The 12,165-nt window shown below is 39.1% G+C and overlaps 1 protein-coding gene across 2 annotated transcripts in view; it reads left to right on the forward strand.

The window, feature by feature from the left end:
- The window catches only part of ica1 (islet cell autoantigen 1), a 15,502-nt gene continuing 3,337 nt past the window's right edge, over positions 1 to 12,165 (forward strand). Inside the window, exons 1-12 of one of the 2 annotated variants that reach the window (XM_044208194.1) lie at positions 3 to 157; positions 1,574 to 1,628; positions 2,213 to 2,242; positions 2,390 to 2,561; positions 3,127 to 3,199; positions 4,479 to 4,602; positions 5,418 to 5,616; positions 6,543 to 6,668; positions 8,923 to 9,021; positions 9,120 to 9,220; positions 9,407 to 9,453; positions 10,057 to 10,320. In XM_044208194.1, the coding sequence (XP_044064129.1) occupies positions 2,226 to 2,242; positions 2,390 to 2,561; positions 3,127 to 3,199; positions 4,479 to 4,602; positions 5,418 to 5,616; positions 6,543 to 6,668; positions 8,923 to 9,021; positions 9,120 to 9,220; positions 9,407 to 9,453; positions 10,057 to 10,320 (1,222 nt within the window). In that variant the 5' untranslated portion in view covers positions 3 to 157; positions 1,574 to 1,628; positions 2,213 to 2,225. Of the gene's footprint in view, positions 158 to 1,573; positions 1,629 to 2,212; positions 2,243 to 2,389; positions 2,562 to 3,126; positions 3,200 to 4,478; positions 4,603 to 5,417; positions 5,617 to 6,542; positions 6,669 to 8,922; positions 9,022 to 9,119; positions 9,221 to 9,406; positions 9,454 to 10,056; positions 10,321 to 12,165 lie in introns of both variants that reach the window. The other variant, XM_044208191.1, reaches the window with a different exon arrangement.

Consider the following 12,165-nt stretch of genomic DNA (forward strand, 5'->3'; position numbering starts at 1 on the left):
GACGTCAGCTGTTTCGTGCAGGCGGACAATGCGCTGCAGTGAACGAGCAGCTGTGTGTACACTTAAGAGTACAGAGGGGCCTGCAGCCAGAGCTGCTGCCCGAGCAACGACGGGAGGAATATAACGAGCTTTTTCTCCATGTTATTAACACGGCGAGGTGAGTGTGCAACATACTGCGGTTTTATTTTCACATTTGTGTGATATTCAAAGGGCGATGGGAGGGAGACGCTGCTCCAGTGCGGGCGTTGTGTTTATTCTGGTGCGGATGTAATGTGGTCACATTCATACACGTCTACGGCGCTGGTTAATTCAGATATAAGTGTGTATTGGGCACAATGTATTTATTCTTTGTTGTTAAGGTGCCTTGAAGCGCGTTTTTCCTCTCGCATCGCTTCATAACCCATCACATTATAATGAGTCGTGACGCGCGAGCTGTATGCAAAATGTAGTGATTATTTATTCATTTCATCCAAAACAGGTGGTGGTGGTGGTGGTGGTGTCAACGTTTTAAATCTTGCACAAAAGCTAAAATCTAGTCTGGTGAAATGTTTCCTGGTTAATGTTTGAACGCAGCTGGGCGGGTAGAAATACAAATAAGACCTCAGTCACACCTTATGACTTACAGCTGCAGGGGAAGTACAAACAGAGGTCAGTCATCAGTGGTGGAACGTAACTAAGTACATTTACTCTACTACTGTACTTTTTGAGATACTTTACTTGAGTATTTCTATTGTATGCTACTTAATACTTCTACTCCACTACTTCACAGAGGAAAATAATGTACTTTTAACTCTACTACATTCATTTTTAAGGTTTTGTTACTTTGCACATTCAGATTATTAATAAAAAATATGAATCAACTAATAAATTATGATATATTATTATAGATTATGCAACCCAGCAGTATATCAAGTTAAAATTAGCCCCACCTTTACCAGCTGCAACATTAAAGTAATGACACATTAATGTATTAATAATTATAATCCAGTAACATAATATATATATGATTTTGAAATGGGTCATTCTGCACGAGTACTTTTACTACTTTAAGTATATTTTGATGCTAATATGTTTGTACTTAAGAGTTTGAATGCAGGACTTTTACTTATAATAGAGTGTTTTTATTCTGTAGCGTTACTACTTTTACTAAAAGATCTGAATACTTCTTCCACCACTGAAGGCGTTTTTATACACCTGGGTCATCTTTCACTGGAACTGTATAGTAGAACAGTGATCATACAGTATCTTATTGTTTTACAAAATTGTTGTCCAAATTAATGACTCCAAGCAAACAGAAGCAAAAGTAACAAAATCAGTGATTTAAGTTGGGTTTTTTTTTAAATTTGAAGAGTTTTGTCTGATCTAATGATGATTACTATAATAAACTTTATTTCTATTGAATTTAAAGAAAAACAAACCATACAGTTCTAAAAAACATAAGGGCTATTGGTGGAATGGCCCCTCTGGGCTTTTAAAATAATCAGTAAAATTGTGTGATCAGTTTGAGAAGAAACATGTAGCCAGTGCAGGGATGTGAGGATCGGTGAAGTATGATCTTGTTTCTTTGTTCCAGTTAAAACTCTGGCAGCTGAGATTTGAACAATGAACAGGATAGAGATGATTTTAAGGTAACACCTAACAGTGGGACACAGCTTGTTTCTTATTATTTTATATGTGCTTTATACATTTGTCATACTGTGACATATCGATATCAGAAAAACACTCTTATTAATAATGTGATATTGATTTCAACGATATGGCCCAGCCCTAATCCAAGGCCATTTTCTAGCCACTTAACTAGTAACCCACAAGTTTTTGTGTCTTTCAAAAACATTGAGACAAAACAAGAGAACGACTTTCAAATCACACCTTACTGATGGCAAGGAGCAGCAGGAAAAGTATTCTGCTAAATGTGATCTAGTTAAAATGATACTGAGAAATGTAAAATTTATAGGTGTCAAAATCAGTTTACAACTGATTCCACATTATTGACATTGATGAAAACACTGATTTCATCAAGTGCATATTATGTAATGCACATTTTTACACATAGAGAAGATGTGCAGCTGTAATTTATGAAAATGTAAGCACTCTGCAGACTTTTCTTTGCCAAAATTTTGAGAAAATGTAAACAAAAAACAAAATAAATAAAAAAACTAGAACTGTCCCTAAAAGCCTGCTACATATCCAAGTTATTCTGTTTTCTCCACAGATCATCGTGAAAAATGGAGGGAGGAAATTTGTGAGTATATATATATATATATATATATATATATCAGTGTTTACACTCAGTTTCACACCAATCAACAAGTTCTTCCCAGAATGTATATAGTTCATTACGGTAGAGAGCAGCAGGCACAACATTGGTCCGACCCCTGTGTCATTGCAGTGGCTACTCCCGAGACTATTTTGACCGCTTCATCCAAAGCCAAGACTCATCTGTGGTGAACAAGTTCCAGCAGAAGTACTGGAAAACCAAGCAGACGCTCATCAAGGTCACCGGGAAGAAAGAGGACGAATATGTGGTGGCGTCAGATGCAGATCTGGATGCCAAGCTGGAGGTGAGGAGGAATGTGAAACTGTCAGGGCTTGTAGTTTAACAGCATGTTAAGTGACTCAGGGAACAGACCGTCAGGTTTGGTCACCATAAGCCTCAGTCACATCACAGAAACATTAATAATCTATACCTCCATTTCAGGAGTGAAGTGAATTTAATGGCTGAAAATCGATACCTCATATAGTAAAAGCTGGAACATCCAACTTTAATTTAAGCCAAGACCTCGATAAGCATAATGATAAACCATTCAAAACTGGATGTCTACATATCAGATCTCTTCTTTTTTTAAAGCTTTGATGTGACATTTTAACACTTCTATTTTTACCTCATGAAGGCTTTAGTGTTGCATCACATCCACTGTGTAGATATTACTTTTTGAAATCAATAAATGTATCAAAGATTTCGGTTTTCGCTTCGAATATCCGTGGTTGTCTTCTTGAAAATAACTCACGGCATATTATTCAGGGAGTGAATACACAATAAGCCTTACTTAACGGATTGTAACTTCCACAATGATGAGGCATTTTTTGTTTGACTTTACGCTGATTTCTTATTCTTCTGCTCTGCAGGTCTTCCACTCCATCCAGAGAACATGCATGGAGCTGCTAAAGGTCATCGAACAGTACCAGAGGAGGATCTTCCGTACGTTCAAATAAACAGCATAAGTATTTGGTGGAAATAGAAACTCTAAATTAATAAGTGGGTTTTCACAGAAATTCATATTCCAGTCAGTTTTTCACCATTTATCCGGATGTGTTTCATGGTGGCAGCAGGCTAATCAAGGTAGTCCAGACTTCCTTCTTCCCAGCTACATCCTCCTGCTCCTCCAGGGGGATCTTGAGGCATACCCAGGCCAGATGTTGATCATGCCCCGATTACCTCCACAAGGAAGCATCCAGGAGGAACTCGGAATTACGTCTGGCTCTTTGCAAAAGGAGCAGCAGTTCAGAGCTCCTTCTGGATGTCTGAGCTCATCACCCTTCCTTAAAGTTGAGCCAAGACAAACCGTGAAAGAACTCAGACCCAGCAAACTGGGAAAGTGAACCTGAACTGTCTGGCAGTACCTGATCCAAGTCATCACCAGGTGATGATCAGTTGACATCTCTGTTGCTGTCTTTACCAGATGAGATGATACGACTACAAAGTTGATCATCGATCTTCAGCCTAAGGTGTTCTGGTACGAGTTGCACTTATGCCTTATGCTTCAATATCATAGTCGTTAAAGATGGTACATGAGCACAGAAGTCTTATAACAAAACACCACTCAGGTTCAGATCAGGCGAGAAAATCTTCCCATTTACCACCCCCCATTACAAATGTGAGTGTGCAGCAGCAGAACTGTAGAGGCCCCAGGAGAAACCCTCTCCAGGACACCACCCAGAGACTCCAAGAAGGCCGGGAGTTTTTCTAGCTGTGCTAAGCAGTTGCATAGACTCGATCCTCTTATTCTCCAGGGAAAACAGTGCTGCTTGACAGGCCTGGCCACCAGGCACTTACCTGAGAGCTGCCCTCCAAAACATTGCTCTTAGTCTGGCCCCTCTCCTGGGAACAATTTGCCTTGGTAGACCCTACCTGGAGCTGTTGCCCCCAACACCTCAGCTCCCTTGAACACACAAACCCCCCAACAATGATAAGGTGGCAATTCTCAAGAGGAGAAACCATAAATATGAGATATTTATTCCTATATACAGTATGCATTCAATTACAGGGCTACTTGTGATTGAGATACAACAGTGAATATTAATGCTTGTAAAAAAAGATATCTTGAATATGAAATTATATCTGAAATACTTCAACTCATTCCAGTTCACTTAATTTGGATGGTAAAGTTTCATTTTATCTGATTAAATTTGTAAATTAGGTTTTCTAAGTTTGTTCGAGATTGAATCTTAAGACTACATTCACCATCTCTACTATGCAGTCCTTTCCCAAGAGGAGAACGAGCTGGGTCGTTTCCTGCGCTCCCAGGGCTCGCAGGATAAAACCAGGGCTGGAAAGATCATGCAGGCGACTGGGAAAGCACTCTGTTTCTCGTCCCAACAGAGGTAGGCAACATACAAAAAAATCATCAGTGTATGACGGATGTATGCCACATCCAAATTACAGCTGCACTAGAAAATAGTTTTATGTAAAACTCGGGCAATTTTATCACCTAAAATCTCAGAAAGGAATAGGGAGGAGTGTCTTATTTGTCCAAATATAATCCCAGAGTTAGGTATGGACACTCCTAGGACAATTACACCAACATGATTCAAATAATCACAATTACAGAGCAGAAGACAGCAGAGATACAGTCACTCTATTACAAAATTTCTGAATCTGTGTCACAGTCAGCTATCTAGAAAAATGAGGCCAAACAACCACACATAATGACTGACAATACTTAAGCGTTGCCATTATTATAATAGTATATTACAGTAATTGTGTGACCCTTAGAATACTGGCAAATAATTGCAAACAATGGTATGGTAAACAAATGAGACTATGACCGTGAGGATTGGTAGCCTCTATATCCCGCTAGTGTTTCTCAAAATTAAGACGAGATATTCACTACTTAATCTCTGTTAAGAGTTTGCTTTGTTTCTTTACTGAGAGGTATCAACAAAAGTTGGCTCAACTGATTCTTCCAGGGGCCTTTGATTGATTCTACTATTTGCTTTTGCAAGACACTTCAAGCTTTTGCCCCGTTTGGGTTGGAAGAGCTGAGAGACTTTTTGGTTTTATAAAACATATGTGATAGCATATAATGTCAAGCTTGTGTATGACAATCTATTTAATGTCTAAAACTAATGTGGTAATGATAATGTCGAACTTGTAACATGAAGCACCTTAATACTTAATTTAACACTACATCCTACAGATTGGCTCTGAGGAAACCTCTGTGCCGTTTGTACCAAGAGGTTGAAACGTTTCGCTATCGAGCCATCTCAGACACGTGGCTGACAGTGAATCGAATGGAGCAGTCCAGGACTGAATACCGTGGAGCGCTGCTCTGGATGAAGGATGTATCTCAGGAGCTGGATCCAGATACTCATAAACAGATGGAGAAATTCCGCAAGGTTTGTCTGTTGCACAGTACAGGAGGCAGAATCAAAAGGTCAGACAAATTGGCTATTTTCACAGCAGACATTTTGACATGTCATAGCAGAAAGCACAAGTGTAACTAATAACATAAGTAATCAGTGTGTTCCATGTAGTTTTGCCTCTTCCAGGGCTCTGATAAGCACAAAAAGTTATTATTTTCACCTCGGTTTTTCCTACTATTTCAAGTCAATATGTCTTCAGTGAAAAACGTCTATTTACCTGTACAGTGGTAATTACAAGGCACTATATTTGTACATTATATATATATATATATATATATATATATATATATATATATATATATATATATATATATATAAAAACACAGTTTTCTGTTTCTGTCAGTTTGCCAATTAATTGTGCCTTTGTTAAATTGTTGGCCGTTGTACAGCTTGCAATCCACAGTCGATATTGGGTTTTTTTGCAGACCAGAGCAACATAAAAACAGAAATAATGTCCGACAAATATTACTGCTCCAATAAGATATTTGCAGTAGGACTGCAACTATTTTTATCATTTTTTTTGATTAAATGTTCAGTCTAAAAAATATCCATCAAAAACTCCCACAGCCCAAGGTGACGTCTTGCTTCATTCATCAAAGATATTCAGTTATCAAGATATTCAAAACTGAGTAACTGATTAATCATTTCAGCCCTTAAATTGCACCAATACCTATGACACAAACAGCACAAAGCAGGAAAAACAAACCAGTTACAAAATAATGCCACTAGAGGGCAAAACGCCCCATCAAATGACGGTCAATTGGTTCAAACCATATTGCACATTATCATGAACCCAGCATGCTCTTTTCTGCTTACACTTTAGTTTAGTGTTTTCACTGTTCAAACCTGTCTGATACATAATAATCAGTTGGTACATTTTCATATCTATTATATCTCAGGTTCAAGCCCAGGTGCGCACTTCCAAAACAAGCTTTGACAAACTGAAGAATGATGTCTGCCAGAAAGTGGACCTGCTGGGAGCCAGTCGCTGCAACCTGCTCTCTCACGTTTTAACCACATACCAGGTATACCACAAATCCCAGTTGATTGCATACACTCCATTGATCTTAAATAGGGTGTTTTCAATGGCTATACCACATGTGGTTAAGCCAGGAAGGAAGACAAACATAAAGGCAACAAAGCAATACAAGACACTGCATGGAGATTTAACTATCAGACGACGTGAGGAGATACTGCGCACTAGACATGAGAGACAAATTTACTGATGTGAATTACTATTTTTAAAGACAACCAGCTGAATGCGTGGCCTTGGCTTGTTCTACTGTGGGACGACTCCAGCTCATTCAAAATGCTGCAGCCAGAGTACTCACTGGAACATATTACTCCTATACTCAAGATCACTGGCTTCTGATAAAATGCAGAATTGATTTCAAAATATTGCTCACTGTTGACAAATCACTTAATGATCTAGCTCCTAACTTACAAACCCTCCAGAACTCTCAGATCATCAGCCACTGGTCTCCTAACTGTACCCATGATCAGTAGTGAATCTGGTGAAGGTGCATTCAGTTATTATGGGCCCACTCTCTGGAACAAACTGCCTGGTGATATAAGATGTACCACAACTGTGTCGTCTTTTAAAAGCAAACTTAAGACCTACCTGTTCTCTATGACTAGCGCTCTCTCTCTCTCTCTCTCTCTGGTATATGTGGGTTGGTATGTTTATGTTGATGGGTGGGTAGGTTTTGGTTTTATGAATGTTTTTTCTTTTATATATGTATTCAAATACAGTGGTGTGCAAAAGTGTTTGCCCCCTAAACCTAATAACTGGTTGGGCCACCCTTAGCAGCAACAACTGCAATCAAGTGTTTGTGATAACTTGCAATGAGTCTTTTACAGCGCTGTGGAGGAATTTTGGCCCGCTCATCTTTGCAGAATTGTTGTAATTCGGCCATACTGGAGGGTTTTCGAGCATGAACTGCTTTTTTAAGGTCATGCCACAGCATCTCAATAGGATTCAGGTCAGGACTTTGACTAGGTCACTCCAAAGTCTTCATTTTGTTCTTCTTCAGCCATTCAGAGGTGGACTTGCTGGTGTGTTTTGGATCATTGTCCTTCTGCAGAACCCAAGTTCACTTCAGCTTGAGGTCACGAACAGATGGCCAGACATTCTCCTTCAGGAGTTTTTGGTAGACAGCAGAATTCATGGTTCCATTTATCACAGCAAGTCTTCCAGGTCCTGAAGCAGCAAAACAGCCCCAGACCATCACACTACCACCTCCATATTTTACTGTTGGTATGATGTTCTTTTTCTGAAATGTGGTGTTACTTTTACGCCAGATGTAATGGGACACACACCTTCCAAAAAGTTCAACTTTTGTCTCGTCAGTCCACAGAGTATTTTCCCAAACGTCTTGGGGATCATCAAGATGTTTTCTGGCAAAAATGAGACAAGCCTTAATGTTCTTTTTGCTCAGCAGTGGTTTTCGTCTTGGAACTCTGCCATGCAGGCCATTTTTGCCCAGTCTCTTTCTTATGGTGGAGTCATGAACACTGACCTCAACTGAGGCAAGTGAGGCCTGCAGTTCTTTGGATGTTGTTGTGGGGTCTCTGAATGGCTGAAGAAAAACAAAATGAAGACTTTGGAGTTGCCTAGTGGAGATAAGTTGAGCAAACTGCGAATGTTTATTCAACATCTGTTGCATAATAGCCGAACCTTATATGGATTCAGATGTGAATTTGATACAGCATTCTAGTGAGGCTGACAGACTTTGGAGTGGCCTAGTCAAATTCCTGATCTGAATCCTATTGAGATGCTGTGGCATGACCTTAAAAAGGCAGTTCATGCTCAAAAACCCTCCAATGTGGCTGAATTACAACAATTCTGCAAAGATGAATGGGCCAAAATTCCTCCACAGCGCTGTAAAAGACTCACTGCAAGTTATCGCAAACACTTGATTGCAGTTGTTGCTGCTAAGGTGGTAGGATTAGGGGGCAATCACTTTTTCACACAGGGCCATATAGGTTTTGATTTTGTTTTCCCTTAATAATAACAACCTTCATTTAAAAACTGCATTTTGTGTTTACTTGTGTTATCTTTGACTAATATTTAAATTTGTTTTATGATCTGAAACATTTAAGTGTGACAAACATGCAAAAAAATAAGAAATCAGGAAGGGGGCAAACACTTTTGCACACCACTGTATGTAGTCATGTCTTATTTTATTTTGTTCGTATTTGTTGCGTGTGAAGCACATTGAGTTTACATTGTATGAAATGTGCTATATAAATAAATAAATTAGACTTGACTTGTTTCAGACAACTCTTTTGCACTTCTGGGAGAAGACGTCCCACACTATGGCAGCCATTCATGAGAGCTTCAAGGGCTGTCAGCATTATGAGTTCTCCACACTTAAGGTCAGAGAGCATCTTGACCGGTACAGATGAAATCTAAATTCTGACACTTCCAATGTAGTTTTACATCTCAAAATTATAATCAGTGGTTATTCTTGCAGACCTTACAAGACCCCATGGAAAAGCTGGCTAAAAAGAAGGGGAAGAAGAAAATTAAAGCAGAGACAGAAGATGGAAAGAAAGCCGAGACCACAGATGACCAGTGAGTTCTCTCATCTTGATCTTTACTCATGCAGGTAGACCAAACACATGCATGCCAACAGTGAAAACTGAGAATATGTTCATCAACACTGACCGGTCTGAACTGAACATAAAAGCAGTATTTCTACACACCTGTTGCCTTATGTATGCGTTAAAAATAAGCTGATCTTCTGTTTCATATTTATAGACTCATCTCACTAGTAAATGAAAACACCAGTGATAAGACCAGAGAAGGTAAAGACAATACCATTAAAATTATGTAACAATATGTTTCTACATTATTATATACTATGGAAATAAATTTGGTTTACTTTAGGGCTGCAACGTGCAATTATTTTTATTATTGAATATTCTGCTGATTTTTTTCTTTATTATGTGATTAGTTTATGAAATGTCCAGAAATTTTGATCACAAGTTCCCAGAGCTCAATGAGACGTCTTCAAGTTGCTTGTTTTGACCAACAATCCAAAATCCAAAGACATTCAGTTTACTGTCATGGAAAACAAGCAAATATTAACATTTGAGAAGTTGGAACCATTGAAGTTGACATTTTTGCTTAGAAAACGACTAATCGATGATCAAAATAGTTGCTGATTAACTTTCTGCTAAATCGACTTAATTTCAGGTCTTGCTTATTTAGAAATATAAAGATTACTTAAACACCTAGCCTCCCATTTACAAAAGCAGAACAAAAGTAATGCAGGAACAGTTTGGGAAAATGTTAATAAATATAAGTGGCCAAATGAAAGGGAAATCATTAGTTACATTACTGCAGTATTATTACATAATTCTGCATTATTGCTGTAGTCCTCTGATCACTCTGCCTGATCATTCCAGGGAACGAAGATCCTCTCTCTGCCTATTCAGAGTTAGAGAGAGAGGAGAAGGATAGCATGGCCTTACTGAATGAGATCCTGGGCAGTATGTCTGTGGATGAGGGCGACTTCTCTCGAGAGTGGACGAAAGTGTTTGGCGACACCGAGGAGGGAATGAGCGCAGCATCAGGTAGACCAGCGGAGGCCCAGCAAAAGGAAAACTCCTTCTTTCTACCATCTCAACTGCTGGACCAGAGCTTGAATAATGTGCAGTCTTCCCTCTCAGGTCAGAATATTATTAGTGTGTTTGTGCATTTATGCTTGTGAGAGGGTACATAGGTCCAAGAAGCTCTTTAGTTGTCAAAAGAATTACATTTTTCTATCAAACTGAGACCACTTGAGGTTTCCACCATTAGCAAGAACTTCTCTCCGAACTAAAACCATGCAAAAACATCACAGTTAGCCACCATTATGCTAATTTAATTAAGTACTTAGGTGAAATAAATATGCCTGAAAACTAAATAATAAGTTACATTGTTTTTCCACGAATGAGTGCATTAACAAATGCACAGCTAAAATTAGGTACTTTTCCCCATTGTAGCTAACTATTTCCACACAGGGAGAAAAGTGGCTTTAAAATGATTTATCAAACCCACGTCTGTCAAAGTAATAGAAGGAGGCTATTATAACATGGCAATTAGATTTGCTTAGCCGTAGGTAATTGCCAACTACTTTCCATTTCATCTGGGCCTGGGCACTGGCTGCTAGCACCTCGTCTGGTTTTGTTGATTTGGGTTTGACTATTTCCAGCTTGGAGGGCTGTGAGTAGCCTGACTATAAAGCTATAAAGAAATGAAAACCTCCAGTATGTATTTCCTGGGTGAAATAATGAAGCTGACATTTCAGTGTTAATCAGTGTAGTGTAACAGGTCTGACACTACTCACAATGACAAGTTAGTTAATTAGCTAGTGGTTTAGAGTGAACCATGCAGGAATTATAGTTTACTGTCAGAGTCACAGCGTAGTACCTCGGCAATCCTGTTCCATGATCATCGATAAGGAAAGTGCTAGAAAAAGAAGTAAGTCTGGAGTTTTAACAACTCAAGTTTATCAGAACAGGATGAGGAGAAGCATATGATCAATGGGATCCGAGGCAGGCAAGATGGCGAGTCCAGCTGGTCAACGACGCAGACTTGGGCCTGATCAATCTCTTCCTTTTAAAAAGTGGTCAAAAAATATTTAACCAGCTTGACTTTTTCCACATTTAATTGGTATTACAGCTTGAATTCCAAATTACAGGCGCACAGAGCAGAAACCATCACAATATGTAATGCCAGGAACTGTCAACAGAATTCAATCAGAACTGCGCAGAACTTGGTAAAAGTATAGAACGATTTTAAAGCACTGAAGGAGCATAAAGCTAATTCAAGCTGCACAGGCAGGGACTGTATTGAGTGCAAAGTAACTTTTGACAGGAAAACAGGGCACGCAAAACATCAGGTACAAGCTCAGAATTAATTTAACACTTACAAATCTACCTCTGTGCTCTCAAAACTTGCCTTGCACTTACTGATTTACACTCAAATTAATAATATTGCTGTCAATAAACCACCATATTAAAATGAAAAAACGCAGACTTTCAGACTTTCAAGAGCTGTTCATGAAACTAGTCTGGGTGACTGGGCAGGAAGGAACTTGTTCAAGAGGTTGATCTTGAGAACTTAAGGACCAGAGGTTTTTGGCTGTTAGCTAAGATCCTGCAGGAAGAACAGCGTAGGTGTAGCACTTCTCAGATTTTGGTGGTATTGCAGAGTGGTCAAAGAAGTCACTCCTGCAAGAAGCAGCACATGGCAGCAAAGTCAAAAGCTCATGACCTCTATTTAAAACTAAAGACTGGAACCCAAAACAGGCAAATCCTGGAAAGAACCTGGTTCAGAGTCAAAAAAACTTGACTAATCTTGACTATAAAGCCCAAACGGCTGAATCAAAAGTAAAATGGCTGGAGACCAAGAATGTGAAACAAATCTTCAAGGAAGAAAATCCCCAAATCCTCATGAGGCACATTCAGATGCATCCAGTAAGACTTGAAGCTGCAGTCACACTCAAAGCCTCTAAACTCAAACAATTGACA

This window comes from Siniperca chuatsi, linkage group LG9 (assembly GCF_020085105.1).
Source record: "Siniperca chuatsi isolate FFG_IHB_CAS linkage group LG9, ASM2008510v1, whole genome shotgun sequence".
NCBI classification, from domain to species: domain Eukaryota; kingdom Metazoa; phylum Chordata; class Actinopteri; order Centrarchiformes; family Sinipercidae; genus Siniperca; species Siniperca chuatsi.